This window comes from Dermacentor silvarum, chromosome 1 (assembly GCF_013339745.2).
Source record: "Dermacentor silvarum isolate Dsil-2018 chromosome 1, BIME_Dsil_1.4, whole genome shotgun sequence".
In the NCBI taxonomy this organism is placed as follows: domain Eukaryota; kingdom Metazoa; phylum Arthropoda; class Arachnida; order Ixodida; family Ixodidae; genus Dermacentor; species Dermacentor silvarum.
The window spans coordinates 397,281,585-397,298,322 of record NC_051154.1 but is presented as its reverse complement, the minus strand read 5'-3'; the positions used below and the strand labels follow the sequence as shown (position 1 = coordinate 397,298,322).

At 44.9% G+C, this 16,738-nt stretch overlaps 1 protein-coding gene across 1 annotated transcript in view; it reads left to right on the top strand.

Moving 5' to 3' along the window:
- The first annotated feature begins 13,935 nt into the window (after positions 1 to 13,935).
- Positions 13,936 to 16,738, top strand: part of LOC125939734 (uncharacterized) — a 132,213-nt gene continuing 129,410 nt past the window's right edge. The window contains exon 1 of the mRNA XM_049663459.1: positions 13,936 to 14,055. Within this exon, the coding sequence (XP_049519416.1) occupies positions 13,936 to 14,055 (120 nt within the window). The remainder of the gene's footprint in view (positions 14,056 to 16,738) is intronic.

The following is a 16,738-nucleotide window of genomic DNA, read 5'->3' as shown; positions in this document are numbered from 1 at the left end:
CAGTCCTCGCTTTTTTGAATGATGTTGTCTTGCATGTTATCAGCCCAAGAAATACGTAACGCATCCTTCTCAAGAGGATGCCACTGTGATAATAGCTCAGTATAGCACATGCCTCCAGGCCCTTACATCTCAAGGGCTCTGTTAAGGCATTAGTGTTTTTGAAACTTTTAGCCTCTGACATATTTTAGTATATCATCAATCCTTCACAATGAATCCCTCGTATCCATAGCACACTTCATTTAGTCATTGCCATATTCTTAGTACCTATAGATTTTACGCATTTTACAGCGACTATTTTAGGCCTCTTTGCAGCCATGCCGCATCTGTTTTATCCACACCTTCTAATTCACCATTCATGTACCACTGACAAGTCATTATCATCGCCTTGGCGCTCTTTGGCCACATCTGGCCCTTGCGCCAAAAAACTCCAACAATCATCATCATCATCTGACGATGACACGGGGTGTAAGTTTAAGCAGCGGCGTACCAATTTTATCTCGAGTGGTGGGGGGGGGGGGGGAGCAAATCGTAAGCTATTTGACTCGCTCTCTCTCTCTCTCTCTCTCTATATATATATATATATATATATATATATATCGATTTACTAATAAAATAAATGAAAACGTCTGGAAATGCGTATGTCAGTTGTTTTTTTGTTTCACCGACATAGATATATTATGAACCTGCCATGGCGAACGAGGGGGCGTAAAATTATTGGAATGTATTTCATTTCGCTATATAAAATGTCAAGATGATGCTGAGACAAAAGGCAGTGAATGCCCAGAGTTCGTTGATCACGCCCAGTAGCAGCAGTGCAGCGCAGACCAAAATGCACATTTCTTAGACAATTTCATTAATTTAGCTAATAATTGTACTTGGTATTTAAGTATACAGCACGAATGTCTCGCTAGCTAAGGTAATAGTATTGTCGAGGGGATACACAACGAAGCACATTGATTATAAATGATTGGAATATACACAAAAAAAGGGAGCAGATGTGTGCGACCTTCGATGATTGCAACCAAATTTCCAGCGAAGCTGTTTTCTTGGAGTAGTTTTAGTAAAAGTTTCAGTTTCCTGTAATTATACCGCATAGTTTAAAAAGTTGCCCGTATATGACTGTTCCGTTTGAAACCTCGCGCGGCCCGCATATGTAATTCTTTTGAGCACGTCTTGTTGGAAAACTTTAAAAAGCCAGTAATTCAATAACACACACGTTAATAACTTCGCCATAACATTTACCGTGGTGTTCACCAACATTTATCAAGACTGTGCTTGATCCAACTTCATGTATCCGTACAGAGAGTTTTCATACCATACCACCAATTTTCGCTAAGTTTAGTCTTCGTGGCGTTTATACACTAGAACACGATAGTCTCGCACCTAGACTAACCGAACGCATACTCTCGCACCCGCGCTGCCCGGTCGACCAGCGCCATTTTGTACTGGGCTGCCAAGGTGTGTTCGTCGGTGACCGGTAGATATGGCAAGTGCCAGCTCTAGGACTCCAAAGTGCGGAAATGTGCCCGTTCACGCGGTTCCTAAGTACAAGAAGTCATCTGGACGGCATTGCGTCGTGTTTGGATGCCAAAACAACCAGCGCAAAATGAGCAGGTTACTTAGCGCTGTTTGCGAAGAGCACAACACACGCAGGGAATCGTGCCGGTGCGGTGTTTTCAGCTTGCACCGATTTCCATCCGCAACGAAGAACGCCAAGCTACGCCACCAGTGGATAGCTGCACTGAATAGGAAGAACTATCAACCCAGTGAAAATGCGCGAGTGAGTATGCGAGCTGTGTATATTTTGGTGCCACGTTCAACTTTGCGCCCTACGAACGTAATATGTGTAACACGCAGGTTTGCTCCGAGCACTTCCTGGACAACAAGCCTACAGAGCAGAATCCCGTGCCGATGCTTCGCCTTGGCTATAACAAAAAGGCAAGCCTTTTCGTGTTTTCATTCATCCAGAGCTCCCGACGGTTAAGAGGAACAGTTGAGTTTGCGGTTAGCGATACTTGCAGCTTGCGCGCGGCATGACCATTAAGCGTGAACAAGTCGTAGGCAATAGAATGTTGCCCTGCTGGTGAGCGTTAATACTAACGAAAGTAAACTGAAGTCTGCTCGTCAGGTAGCATGCGTCTGCAAAGACGTAAAAGACGACTGCTCGTCGCCGAAGGTGTTCTTGCAGCGCGCCTGTCTTTACATTTCAGGTGTCATTCGTAACGAATTCATTTGAGCCTCCTGAGCTCTAAACTGCGTACGTGCTCTTATGCGAGGCAAAGCACGAAATTTTTCTTTTCAGATAGCGAGGAAAATTAGGTGGTTAATTATTGTTGCATTTTGTAACAAAATTTTGGTCGCTCTCACCTGTTTTTTTTTGTTTTTTTTCTGAGGGAGCGCCAACAATCCGATATGGCCTCGCACAAGCGAAACAGGTCTGATACCAGGTAACTGCAGTTGGTGGGGATAATTTCTTGGAATGCAGGTGCGGTTGTTGTCTTGTACCAAAGGGGTCCCTGATGATGCAGCTTTAAGTAGGGATGGTAATTTTATGTGCCCTGTAATGGTTGGTGCAACAACTCACACCTGCATCTGTTGTGCTCACCTTGTTATACGGGCTTTGACAGCACATGTAGTTGAACATTATAACCACTGTAGTTCCACATTTTCCAATGAGTGCAGGTTTAGCGCCATGCGCTGCTTGTTCTAAGTGCTATAGGCTTGTGTTCTGAATGTTGTGCTTTTAAGTGGTTGCACGATACAATTGGCCTTGGGCATTTTGTTTTTCATTTTGAGAGGAATTTATATCTTCCCAACAGTTATGGAACAGAAAAGAACTACAGCCCTTCTTACTATAAGATATAGTTTGTTTGTTTTCAATGTGCAGGTGGTGAAGGGCAGGCGTCTGCTAATCAGGCAGGCTTGCCCAGTGAAGCGACCTCGCCATTGTGCTGCCGAACTTGGCCAGCCTAGCAGTGAACATGACAAACAAGACCATACTGAAAGTGCAGAGGACAATGTTCTGCGTGCTGGTGGAAACCTAGGAACGTTGCATGCTGGTACCCAAGCACTAGCTGCTGCCTGTCCACAACAGGAGAGAGAGAAACAACTTTAATTGAAAACGCCAACAATCCGATATGGCCTCGCACAAGCGAGCAACACTGCACAAACGAGACCACACGAGCAACACAACGATACCACACAAACGAGCAACACAAGCGTGAACAGGAGCAGCAGATCATTCAGCAGCAAGTGCCCACATCCCAGCAGGTAGCGTCTGTTCACCTTCCTGCAGTGGATGCCCCGAGTGAAACAGCGCAAACGGAGACACCAGGTCACACTAAAGCAAGTGTAGTAGAAGCTAAAAGCACAGAAGAACTGTATAACAGCGAACTACAGGAGGTCGCATCCGAAGGGCTTGATATTGTCCCTGCTACATACGAGGTGGTGGTCGAAAGCACTGAAGAGGCAGCCCCAAATTTTTATTTTGAGACATCTTATGATGCAGAGAATCTCCACACTGTTGAGCTGTCCACAGTGTCATCACTTTCAGAGCCCGAGCAAGCAATAGTGCCAATGGATGTTTCACTTGAGTGTGTGCAAAGAATTTTGCACGAACACTGCTACTTTTCTTGCAGTGTGAAAAATGTTGATGCAGGAACTCAAACATCTATTTACAATACAGTTTCATTACCACCTAGTCAGTACCAGTTTTACACTGGATTGAGCTATTGCACCTTCTGTGAATTAGTCAACGTTGTGGAGAGTAAGGTCAGCACTCAATTCAAATTAAGCATTAGTGATGCTGTTCTGCTGACTTTGATGCGCCTTAGACTGGGCTTGCTCTATGCTGATTTAGCGTATCAGTTTGCTATATCTGTATCTCTTGTTGGTAAAATTTTTCGCACAATTCTTCGAGCACTAGCTGAAATTTCCAGACAACATTTGATCATCTGGCTACCTCAGGAGACCATACAGAGGTCACTTCCAAAAACATTCAAAGAAAGCATGTACAAGAACACTAGATGCATAATGGACTGCACAGAGGTGTATATGCAGCGCCCCAAGAAGCTGTATGCTCGTGCTCAGACGTACAGCCAGTACAAAGGCGGAAACACTGCAAAATTTCTAGTAGCCATAGCACCCACAGGCTTCATTATGTTTGTATCTAAAGTATATGGTGGCCGGGCTTCTGATCGGTTTATCGTCCAAGACTCAGGATTTTGCGACTACCTCGAAAACTGTGAAGAGGTAATGGCAGATCGAGGCTTCACCTTGAATGAGGAGATGAAAGCAAAATGTGTTCGCCTAAATATGCCCGCTTTTACACAAGGAAGGAACAGGCTTGAAGAAGTGGAGGTGACGAGAACAAGGCGAATGGCTTCATTAAGAATACATTTCGAAAGAGCAATTAACCGTATTAAGACATTCAGAATACTCAAGTACAGTGTCCCAATTCATCACAAGAAACTCGTAAATGAGATTGTTGTAGTTTGTGCAGGACTTTGCAATTTGAAGTCACCCCTGATTCGCAGTGATATCACAGTTGAAGAAGGTACTCCGTGAGCGAAAGTATATGGCCACAGGCTCGCTGAAAAACACTAAATTTAGTCGTAATTCAGACATACAAATGGACAAGTGGCCGGGAAAGCTCGCAATGTCATGTTTTACTGCAATCCTCAATTTCAAGTTATATGCGTTGCTGAAAAAAAAATCTGCTTAATCGCAGAATCTGTGGTATGTATACTTTTGCGCAGAGGAGTACCTGTGTCAAGTGCATTACTTGGTAGCAATGACTTAGTCGTGGGTGCCAGATTGGTCTTGCAACACTTGCTAAAAGAAGGCTGTGTTAATTTTGTGTTGTGTATGGTAAGCTTTTTTATTTTTAGGAGTGATTCCACTTTAAAATCTAAGACTTGCATTATGTTTTTCTAAATGTTCATAGAGAGCCTGGTAGACTTTTCTTGCGAGAGGTTTCACGTGAACTGTGACATTTATTCTAAATATGCCAGAAAGAAAGCCTGCAAGATACTATACTTCCCAGTTGTCCATCATGTGTATTGACAATTTTTGTGCTTATTTTTATAGCTGTGTTGTAGTATTACGTGCAATTTGCCAGTGTACATGTAGTGTCATCTCACACAAGTGCTCAAGGGATTTGGAAGATTATTCTATTTTGTTCTTATATATGTTCACAAAGAAGAGCCTGATAACCTTTTTTTTCTAGTTGCGTGCGATTTCACTCTGAAGTCCAAGATTTATTCTGGTAGATTGAGTCAAAGGTATGCCAGGAGGAAATCATGCAAGATGTATTCCCCAGTTGTCCTTATGTGTAGTAACATTTTTTATGCATATTGCTTGTATTGTATATTGTATTCTATATTGTACATATTGTATACATCATTATACAATATGATGATTTTTATACCTTCATTGTAATCAGTACAATTTTCTAGTGTACATGTAAGGTCATATCACACAAGCGCTCATCTGATTTCGAAGGCTATTGCATGATGTTCTCATAAATGTTCACAAAGAGGAACCAAGGCGAGTCACCACTGTGCAGCTTCTTGTTTTCTGTGAAAGAAAATGTTTTGCACTAGTTTGGATAGTGCATTTTACTGTCTAGAAAAGTACAAGGCTGGAAACTATTTTATTGCGATAGCAATTATATGGACACTTAAACCGGATTTCTGCCGTCGGCGTCGTCGTCGCCGTCGTCGTCGCCGTCAGGTTCCGTATAGATAAAATCTTCGCCGCGTGCCGTATGCCCGAGCGGTAGCGTGCGGGGACGCGCGCTATCACGGAGAGCGAACGCACTCAATCTCCCACGCGCAAGCAAGGAAGCGGGAAGCAAGCGCCGGAGGGAGCGGGGGCGGGGGGGGGGGGGGGGCGCACTTCCACTCTGCCAACAACCGCGCTCGTCGCTCGCTCGCACCCTCTCTTATCTCCACACGGCTCTGACCTTTATGCGCCGCGTGCATTCGCCGCTCAGTTTCCGTTGAAGCGATAGACCGCACGTACCTTCGCCGCTGCGGCGTATCCGCTTGCTGCCAGAGTTTTGACGGTCGTTGTCTGCAGTCATTCAGTGTGATCTATTCATGTTTGTTGTGCGCGCTCACACCACGCTTGTTCATTCAGTTAGTAATAGTCGGGCCACATTTTCCAACGCACGCTACACATGCAATGCTGCCCGGATCGGCATTGCAGCGCTAGAGGTGTGTCCCTTCGCACGCGCTGCACACGGGAAGCGCTTCTCATCAACACCACCGTTTCACACGCGCCTTCTCGTGGTCATCGAGTCTCTCTTCATGTCGGTCTACTTACGCCGCAGCACACCTGCTTACTTAATCAGCTCATGTTTACTACAATTCATATTGCTACCAAAGCCGCTCACCTTACTTCGTATGACATTGCTGTGTTGCTATCGCATTCATTGCTTCACCCTTAGGGCGAAACTGTGACATTTTTTTTATTGATTCATCAACATAAATGACAGGTATTTGTGTTCCAAAGGTTACAGCCGTGGACAGTTTTATTTTTCTGTCTCCGTAGATTGTATATACATATTGTTACACTTTTGCTTTGAATGCATTGGCACCAGCTGCAACACCAGCAGCAGGGATATATGGGCCGGTATTTTGTAGCGATGCGTTATACTATACTAGTCCTATCATCCACCGCTCACGGCCGACTGATCCTGTTGATAACGTGAGCAGACCGTCGCTCTTACCACCGACCAAGTGCGAAAAGGCATTACCATCGGAAAGGCATAGCTACAAAATACCACCCTTGGTCCCCACAATAGATCCTTGCTGGACTTGGTAAACAGAACAAACTTTGTGTGCACATGTAAGATGCGTGACTTGTTTTATGCCTCAGGGCAAACTTCCAAATAAAAATAAACGAACTATTGCACAATATGTCTTGCTGTTTGTTTTTTCGAGCTATAGAACTTTAGCTCATAACTTATTTACAATAAATAAACAATATGCGGCAAATTAACCACTTTTGCTATACTGTCATTAAGTAGCAGTACGTAGAAACATGTCGTACGCTTCAAGTGCTGTCGAGCTTTGAGTGAGAGCGTCGTCTACCAAGGCAGGAAGGTAGAAAGAAAAGTAAAAGTTGCGCACTCTTGCAAGGCTGGAGCTTAAGTATGCTGGGTCATAGTTCACATTAACCAGGACAGTTCGCCTGCTTGTCCACACATAAAAAAAGCAATGTTTCCTTTGGCAACAATACATAGTGAATTGTACTTGACTGTAGTAGCCCCCCCTGCCTGATTTAGAAAGAAAATATCCATCATCTCCCTTCCTTACATCATATTTTCCGCTGTCCAACAAAGAGGAGCAGTCTTCTGTGTAAGGGCACTTAATTTCAAGAATGGAGTCTGTGCCAACAAGTCCATCTGGGCTTGCAGATAGGTACGGTTCACTTTGCGACACCACAGTTCCTAGTCTTGCCACTTTTAGGCCAGTTTCTTGCTCAAACGCCTCCCTGGCTATAGGCTCACACTGTGTACCATGCATAGTTGCTTTGTTACCTCTGAAGCTAGACCTCAGTAGGGAAGCCAGTGCTCTTTCTGGCAAAGTGTGCTTGCGCTTAGGTATCTTTGACATGACTGAGGCTGTTATTCTGACCTTTCTACTGCCTTCCCACACACTGCCACGTTGCTCCACTGTTCTTTTGGCCAGTCTAACTTGTGCATCTAGAGGTATGTCTACATACCTTTTATAGAAATCATTACAGCAATGGCAGTTGTCAGGTCCAGTACCGCTATGAAAGCCATGAGACGGGGCACTACGAGGTGCAAGTATTTCATCTGTAGTTTCTGCAGCTGGTGCATTTAGCGTTAAGTTTAAACTTGTGCCCGGTACTGATGCAAGACCTTTCAAAGGAACTGTATCAAAGCTTTTCACAAGCGAATTATGGTCCCTAAACTTCTGAAACTGAGGATCATGTAGCCTCGGGGCAGGTTTCCCAGTCTGGATTTGCCTTCTTGAAGTCTATGCCTTGTATTTCTCCTGGAACTACATTCTTCTTTGTGCCACGGTTCAATTCAGCACTCTTGTCAGTACATGCTGAGCCAGTCAAACCAAGTCTGACAGCAAACTCAATCTTCCAAAGTAGAGCTCCTGAAAAAAATTTGTACCAATTCATACTTCATAAGAGACACTCCTTTAAAACTTCTGCACTACTGACACTGATCAAAATACAAGTTACTTTTATAAAAGTTCACTTTGCATTTAAGCAAATGGCAGATGGTCACATTTAAGTGCATAATTCATGCAGCAAAACTGCATGGCTTTGTAATGCATAAGTTAGTAGCATATAAAATAATTAGCATACCAATGTGGCTGCAAGCATGCGCTGCACCTGCCATGCAAGAGCAGTCCGCTGTGACGACACTTCCACTGGGCTGAAGACAGACCCAAGCTTTATGCAGGGGCGCACTTAACGCCTGAGACCTTTCGACTTCTCCTTTGACAAAAATGGAGTGTGTGGCCATGTCCTTGTGCACAAGCAAGCAGCCTACCTTGCCACTTTCAACATAGTTGTAGGCTTCAGTGCTTTTGATTGCATTCACTTCTTCAAGGTCACAAGCTTTTGTCTTCAAAAGGTAGTAAATAATATGGTGTTCCTGCACAGGAGAGCTTCATGTCTTCGATCCAGTCTTTGATTTCATGAACTTCAAGCGAATACAAGGCACCTGCACAGAATACATAGGATTGACACAAATAAACAGTACTCAAGCCAATGTCCTTTACGTCGCAGATGCTGATATAAAATCTTAAAGCGCTAGTTCTAACAATGGCTACATAATTAGTCTATGCTCGCATAGCACACCTGTAATTCTGAGGGACGGTGGGATTCTGCACAATAACACCACCAGATTGGCTAACAATATCGCAACTTCGCTTTTAAGGCATTACTGTCACTGATAGCTTCTGAAAGGAATTGATGAACGATACACTTTTATTGGAACTCTAAATCGCAGGTGATGCTCGGCAATTGCATGCTTTCACATTTTAACTCGAAGGGGACCATTAAAAAATTTTGAAAAGTCACAGAGAGCACAAAACGAAAATACTTGCACGAGCGAAGATGCTGTTCCAGGAGAGCAGGCCCTGTCTCTACAATGGCCCCTACTGCTCCCCCGGGAAAATAAGGGATGCTATTTTGGAGGTAGAGCGCCGTAAGGCGCGAGAATACTATATTCCGGCATGACTGATACAGCAAGGCGCGAGAAACTCTGTCCGACGTACCGCGGACACGCGAGGAGAATAGCTGACGCCAATGAGGAATTTACCGCATGCTTCTGAGCACTTATGGGAGAAACACCGCTTTCCGCGAAACTCGTCGCAAAGCGTACGCCCGGGCAAAATTTTGCCGCGGGATGCATGTTGAAAAGTAGAATTTTCATAAAGCTTTATCGCGCAACCTTCACAGGTTACGTGCCAAAAATACGGAGATATTACAGCTCACACGTGTTCTAGTATATAGCGCGCGGTTTGTACAAATGTAATAGCGTACTTACCCGATGTATTCGCTTCTGCTGTCTGCACAGCCTGGCCATTGCGGACTTGCATGAGGTCTTGAAGTTTGATTGAATCGAGACAGCGCAAATGACAGGTTAGAAAAAAGGCGATACACGCCTTCCGCCCAGCTGAAAAGCCGAAGTTTCGCTTTTGCGCTGGGTCGCATCTCCCGGTGTGGCAGCCCAGGCCTGCTACTTCGCGGCACTTGGGATAGATGGCGCGACTGGCGCTCACCAATATGGCGGCGCGCTTTGAATTCACGGTGTTATAGTCTATAGTCAATTCTGCCCCGATCGTTAGACAGGCTGATAACACTCTGGAGTGCTTGTATACGCAATTTATTGCGAAAGCGCCAATTCTCATCTATTTTGAACTTTACCTACACATCAAAAATTACCTGGTCCTAAAAGTCACAAAACATAAAGCTGCGTCCTTTAGTTGAGTGAGGACACCAGGTGAAACGAATAATAATAGGAAGAAATTAGGGTTTAATAATTGTTTGTAAGCTTCTAAATAAGCCAGAAACATCGCGACACATTGTCCTTAAAATGCTGTCTATTCCGTCAAAGTACCAAATAATTGAAAGACATAGTTCTCTGGGGAGATTGAGAAACCTATGCTAATAAAAGCAGCGTGATACTTTCGAATACTTGCTTACAGTTCTTTTAAAGCTGCATTTGATCAACACGCGTTTACCATCGCACATGAGCGTGACGTATTATTCCCGCTATGTTCGCAAAATATGCCGTCAGTTGTTGTTCGTACTATGACAGCGCAGCCGTAAATTCTATTGGAAAACGCGAATTTAAGCCACTTATTTGGAAAATTGCCTACATATTGCCCATGCCATGCGCCTACTTTTCTCCAGATATAAGCAAGTAGCCATGGTAGCTCACCGAGGATACGCAGAAACAATCTATGCATCTCGTATGATGCATGAAAACACATAGAAAAAGGAGGGCTTAGAAATTATCTGCAACTCTTGCATTTTAAGCAGGAAAGCGAGTTTCGCAATTCATTGCGCTTAAAATTCTCGATATTTTCATGGAATTTTGAGTCCGTATCTCGTGCAGTTCTTTTAGGAGTCTGGAAAACATTTCGACTAGCAGCAGTATGACACCCTAAAATACTTCAATGAGAAATTTCACAGAACGCTGTAATGAACCTACACAGAATAAGCATAAATCGCTCGTCACTCAGAACATTGCTTCGTACTTCGAATAAATATAAACACCGTGCCACGCATCATTTACCGAGGATACTGGGGGAACAATTAAAGCTGTGTATAACGCATACAGTTTGGGAGAAAGCGAGTATTCAGTAACTTTTTTACGAGCACATAAGCAACCTACACAGTTCAAGTTTTCGGTACACGTCACCAAAAAGTGGTCTTCATTTCTCCAAAACATTAAATATCTGCTATTCTTGCTCCTGCCGGGAAACAAGTAATAGCGTAGTTCTTATGTATAAACGGCCTGAAAATGCAATCGACAAAATTAGAAGTGACACATGCCTTCAGAAAAAATTCAGTTCAGTCTTCTATCGCTATCGAAATAGTTCTGCAGCTTCGACCAAGGTCATTTTCAGGACTATATCTACGCTAAGTCGTGATTACAAAATGAAATTCTAGAATTAGATCTGTAAGCGGTTTGATTACATGTTTGATGGTGATAATATACTGAGATTGCAATGCTATGAAGACTATCTCTGGACGGAGATTCAATACTTCCAGGATTTGATAATTCAACGACTTCTTGCCATGAGGCACATCAATCGTTGGGCGCGACTGATTAAAATACTTGTTCCGGACCTCTCTCCCATTGCCCGCAGCTTAAATATAGCAAGCCGATTGCGTTTTCAAATACGGTTAGCCGGTCCCCCCCATTATGGGCATGATGCAAGTAGCGCAAGCGGAAATTTGTTACAGCGGGATCGAACTGTCCGGCGCCAGGTCTTCTCCGCAATGCGAGCGTGTATGGCGAATCCCGCGCTTCGCCATACACGTTGTCCAAGCAGGGGATACGTAGTAAAGAAACAAATTAGTTACGTTGCCACTCTTAATTATTAAGAACGTAAATTTAGCCTTAGTTGCAGCGTTCGACTTTCCAGCGTGCTGCCGAAAGTGCCCACTTTCAAAGGGGGAGGGCAAGTGGCATACTTTGCCCCCCCCCCCACTTTTGGAAGTGGGGGGAGCAAGTGCCCCCCTGCCCCCCCCCCCCCACGTTAGATACGCCTATGAGTTTAAGTACATCAACGATCAAAGCCACCGGGTCAGACAACGGCGCCGAGAATCGAGGGGGCGGAGGGCATTTCGCGCACGCACACACGCACAGGCGCGCTGCCGGCTCAGCCAGCTAAAACATAACCTTCGAGATTTGTTTCTACTTGATCAGATCCCCTCTGGAGCGTTGATTAGGCCACCACTTATAGCCCAAACAAAGCCGAGTCGCAGATTTTCAGTAGACCAAATATAGCGACATAGCCAACTCGTCCATGCCGACGACAAAATTTTTTTTTTCTGTTGCCCAATTTGGCTATATATGGCCAAACCTGGCAACACTGGCTGTGCTACGCCACCAAATGCGTATCTTGCAACCTGGCGCAAGGGGAACTGGTGACTCAATCTCCCACGCGAAAGGAGGAAAGCGGGAAGGCAGCGCGGGAGAGAGGCGGGGATGGGGTGGCTTCTACTCTGATAACAACTATGTACTTGTACTTTGCGCCGGTAAGGGTTGTCACGCACACCGAATCTTGAAAACGATCTCCACGCGCCCCTGACCTTTGTATGCGCTGTGCTTTCGCCGCTCAGTATCTGTTGAACCGATAGACCGCACGAACCTTTGCTCGCTGCGGTGCCGCGCTTGCTCACACCGGCGTTTCGACAGTGGTTGCCTGCGGTCATCGAGTGTGATGTATTCATGTTGGCTTGTGCGGGCTGACACCACGCTTGTTAATTCAGTTAGTAAGCGAATGTGTCCAAGTTTATGCAGCCGATAAAACTACGATCCCTACTCCGTATAGCTCTCTACTAATTTGCTATCGCAATTGATGCTTGGCCTTTTGGGGGAAACTGCGACATTTTTTTCGTACTTGGTTCATTGTGGCTCAGTAAATTCTAGAAACTTGACAGGTATTTTCCTGTGGCTCTTTTAGAATACAGTTTAATCTCCTCGCATTGATAAAACAATTAACTATGCGTGAGCACACGCCATCAAAATCGGCCGTCGCTGTGAACTGGCGCGAATTTCAAGGCAGCATCTCCACGAGTCTCTCGCCTTTGTGTTTACTATCTTCCTAAGCCTCATGCTCCCAGTAAGAATAATGTTTCACACAAAGGTGGGTTATGGCGTGTTTCGCCGAAAATGTCTTCGATGTACGTACGCTCAAATCATGCAAATGCGCGAGATACTTTGTCGTTTTGTGTCTACCTGACACTTTGGGAAGTATGCATGGACAGGACAGGGAAGTTTGCTTGATTAAATGAGTTGGGCTCATGGTTACGTAAAAATAACGAATATCCATCGTGTTATTCCCCTTGGTAATTTTGTAGAAATTGAGCGGTAGCTTGGACAACTATAAGGGCAGTAATCATTGCAGCGCTCAAAGGGGTCTTAAGTTGTCATCATAATGTGGGGTTTTGTGCCTACCTAATAGTAGGAAACGTAGTTATACAAAGGTTAGAAAAGTTTGAATAATAATCAAATTATGCTCGTGACGACGTTTATTTCCTGTAACAAGGATATTAAGCTATAATTAGTTTTGTCGTTGAATTATTCTTTAGCAAATATGCCCGGCAGCCTAGTCACTTATGATGGTAGTAAATAATGCCGTGCTTGTGTGTTGCGCTTTATCTCAGCCGGCGCGTACGGGCGACTTAAAAGCGCAGGCATAAAAGCGGCGCATGTGACACCAAGATGACTGTTATGAGTGCAACCGCGCTGATAATGTTTAGTTACTGTGCCAGCTAGCTCGCGGAGCATCAGTCGCAACGTACGGTCCTAATCTAGCTCGTAGGCGCTATAGGACCGGCGCTAGGACCGAGGCTAAGTGTGCTATATAGCAAACTTATCCTTGATCCATATTAAAAGGCGAACTGAAGCGCGTAGAAACGATTTCGTTTGGTTCGGTGCCTATTAAAGCGAAGCTTTCTAGGTCTCACTGATTCATCCGTGAGCGCCGGAAACGAACTGCAGGAAAGCCAACATACACAATGGAACTCTCTACGCACACAATAGAACAATGGTGCACGACATACGTATCGTAGAACACTAAAGTTTACATTCGCAGTTGTACCGATAAGAACAATGGGAACTGCAATGCCACGCTATCCAGACGAACTGTACATATCTGCATTGCATTACGCGCGTCGCGCCACGCGTTCTCGGCCGTCATCATGAGTAAGCTGCGTGTGCAGCGCAAGGCAGAAGAGGCTGCCGTACGCGAACGTAAGCAAGGCCGATCTCGTGTATTGGCAACGGCAGAGCGTCAGACCGTCTACCACAGCGATCACAAGGCAAGTATAAAGTATGTGCAAGTATAAAGTCGTCCGTGAAAATGTGGGTGTGTGCGTGTAATCAACAGCTGCATATCTAAAATAAAGGGTATGCAACTTTACGGAACGTGTCTTCATTCGCAAGTATAAAGTCGTCCATGAAAATGTGGGTGTGTGCGTGTAATCAACAGCTACATATCTAAAATAAAGGGTATGCAACTTTACGGAACGTGTCTTCATTCACCTTCAACGTTCAAAAAACACAATTATAAACAAGCAATCAAATCGCATATGCATCGCATCGGCTCGCTCAGCATTGTTTCGTCGCATGGTCGTTGGCTTCGGACTTCGATTCAGTTTGCATGGGAGAAAGCTTCGCGTTCAACCATCTTTTTTATAACAGGGGCTTTGATTTATATATGTATAATACAACTCACCACGAGGGATTGGCCATGGGACGTGGCTAAAGCGAGGGGCAGAAAAGCGCTTCTTCTTACCCCATCTGGGCTCACGGCGCAGTGCACGAGAAATGCAAGGCCGTTGATGAAGACGACGTTGCACGCGAGTGGAAAAACGCGCTCTCGTTCTCGGCTTCGCTGGAAGCTGGAACGGCCATTGGAACGGCGCAGCGTCGGCACCGAGCAGCGCTTCGTTCTGTCTCTGGCTGCTCGCCGCTGCTCGCCGCTCGCCTGCTGTCTTCGTCTGCTGTCCTGTCTCGGGTGTGGTCAAGTATCGGGCGGCGGTTATCTATTGCTCTTTTAACGTCTCGATTGTTCTTTTGATTCATTTATAGATCTTTTTTCTTCACCTTTAGGATTATTGTGTCGCGAGTGTAAAGTCAGACTAACCTGATGTCTCTTTCTTCCCCCGGTCAAGGGCATTCCCCTTGGCTAGCCTCAATCCCTTCCCGAGAGTGGCCAATAGACTCTTTTTTACGCAGTGGCAACAAAAGTGTCCCTGTGGCTCTTGTGCCTACAAATGGGGGATCGATTCAGATGAAGAATCCGAAAGCGATTCAGGTGGAGCTTCGAAATGCCTCCTCCCAGTTCCAAAAGATCACCGAGGTCCGCCAGTTTGGTCGCGGTGGTATTCTTTGCTGCTCATCGGATCAGGAGTGCGTTCGAGACCTTCTAAACTGTTCTGAATTCGCATCGAATCCGGTGAGCCCGTTTATTCCACCACACCTTGCATGCTCGAAAGGCTTAGTTCGTGGGGTCGACGCGAGCCTGGACCCCTCAGAAGTGCTAGACTTATTTTCAGTTGCTGGAGCTGTATCCGTATACCGGTGTAGCCGAATTATTGAGAACAGGAAGTCACCTACGGAGTCGGTGATTGTTACGTTCGCGGGAACAGTTCGTCCAACTGAAATCAAGGCATGGCCCCTGATATACAGAGTAGAGCCACTTTCCCCAAGACCACTACAGTGCTTGAAATGTTGGCGCTACGGACACACTATAAAAGGATGCAGATCGGTTACTCGATGCCGCCTATGTGGAGAGAATCACGACAGCACAGAATGTAAGTCGCAGGAAGAAAACTGCTGCCTATGCAATGAAGCACACCCTGCAGACTATTCAAACTGTTCTGCAAAGGAACGAGAATTAAGAATACTAGAAGTGGTGGAACGCAGGCGTTGCTCACGTAGGGAAGCAGTTACAGAAGTTCAGGGAAGATCCCAGGGCTACGCAGGCGTAACAGCTCGTCACACCGCTAGTATGGATGTTTCTCTATCCAAGGCCATAGCAGAGGCAGTAGAGAAAGCTATGGAAAAGGCAATGGAACGACTTGCAACAACTCTTTTTGAGTCCTTGACACAAATGATGACTAGCCAGATGGCGCAGGTCATTGGTGCAGCCTCTACCCAATCTCCTGCATACCAGGTTGCAAATGTACTAAACATAACTCAAAAACAAACATTGTCATCAAACTCGTCAGCTGACTCCCCTTGCGCAGGACCTTCTACTCAAGTAGAACGGACGGAACCGGAACCCCTAACGGAAGAGTATGAAGACTACCAGGATGTAGACATGGAACACAAAAGTCTAAAACGCACACGATCTCCTCCCCACAAAATTTCTTCAAAGTCAAAAACTCAAAAATATGAAAAAGTGAACCTTTCCAAGAAGGACTTTTTGAAAGAGACTATTTTGGATCAGGCGGTTTCCGCTACCGTTCTATCTTCACCATAGGGTCTCTAAAAATCTTGCAGTGGAATTGTCGTTCAATTGTTTCTGCTACTACAGATCTATCGTATATTTCTTCTCAATTTTCTCCAGACATCATTATCTTACAAGAAACCTGGCTTTCAAATGGTCAAAAATATTCTCTAAAATATTATCGAATGTTTCGTTTGGATCGGCCTGCCAGAGGTGGTGGCGTTGCTTTCTTGGTTTCAAATAAATTTAGTCACAAAGCAACGATATCGTTTCAAAGAATGTCTACCGAATGTGAAATTTTAGCATTAGACATTTCACTCCCAGACTGCTCCCCTTTTACCTTAGTTAATTTATATTTCCCAGCAGGAGTGCAGGATACATTTTCTCTAGACACCGTATTAGCTTCCTGCAGAAAAGACATAGTATTCGCTGGTGACTTTAATTCACACCATGTATCTTGGGGTTTTAAAACTGATTCAGAAGGAAAACGCCTGTGGGAATGGACTCTTGATAATAATCTATCTTGTCTAAATTCAAAAGTTATTACG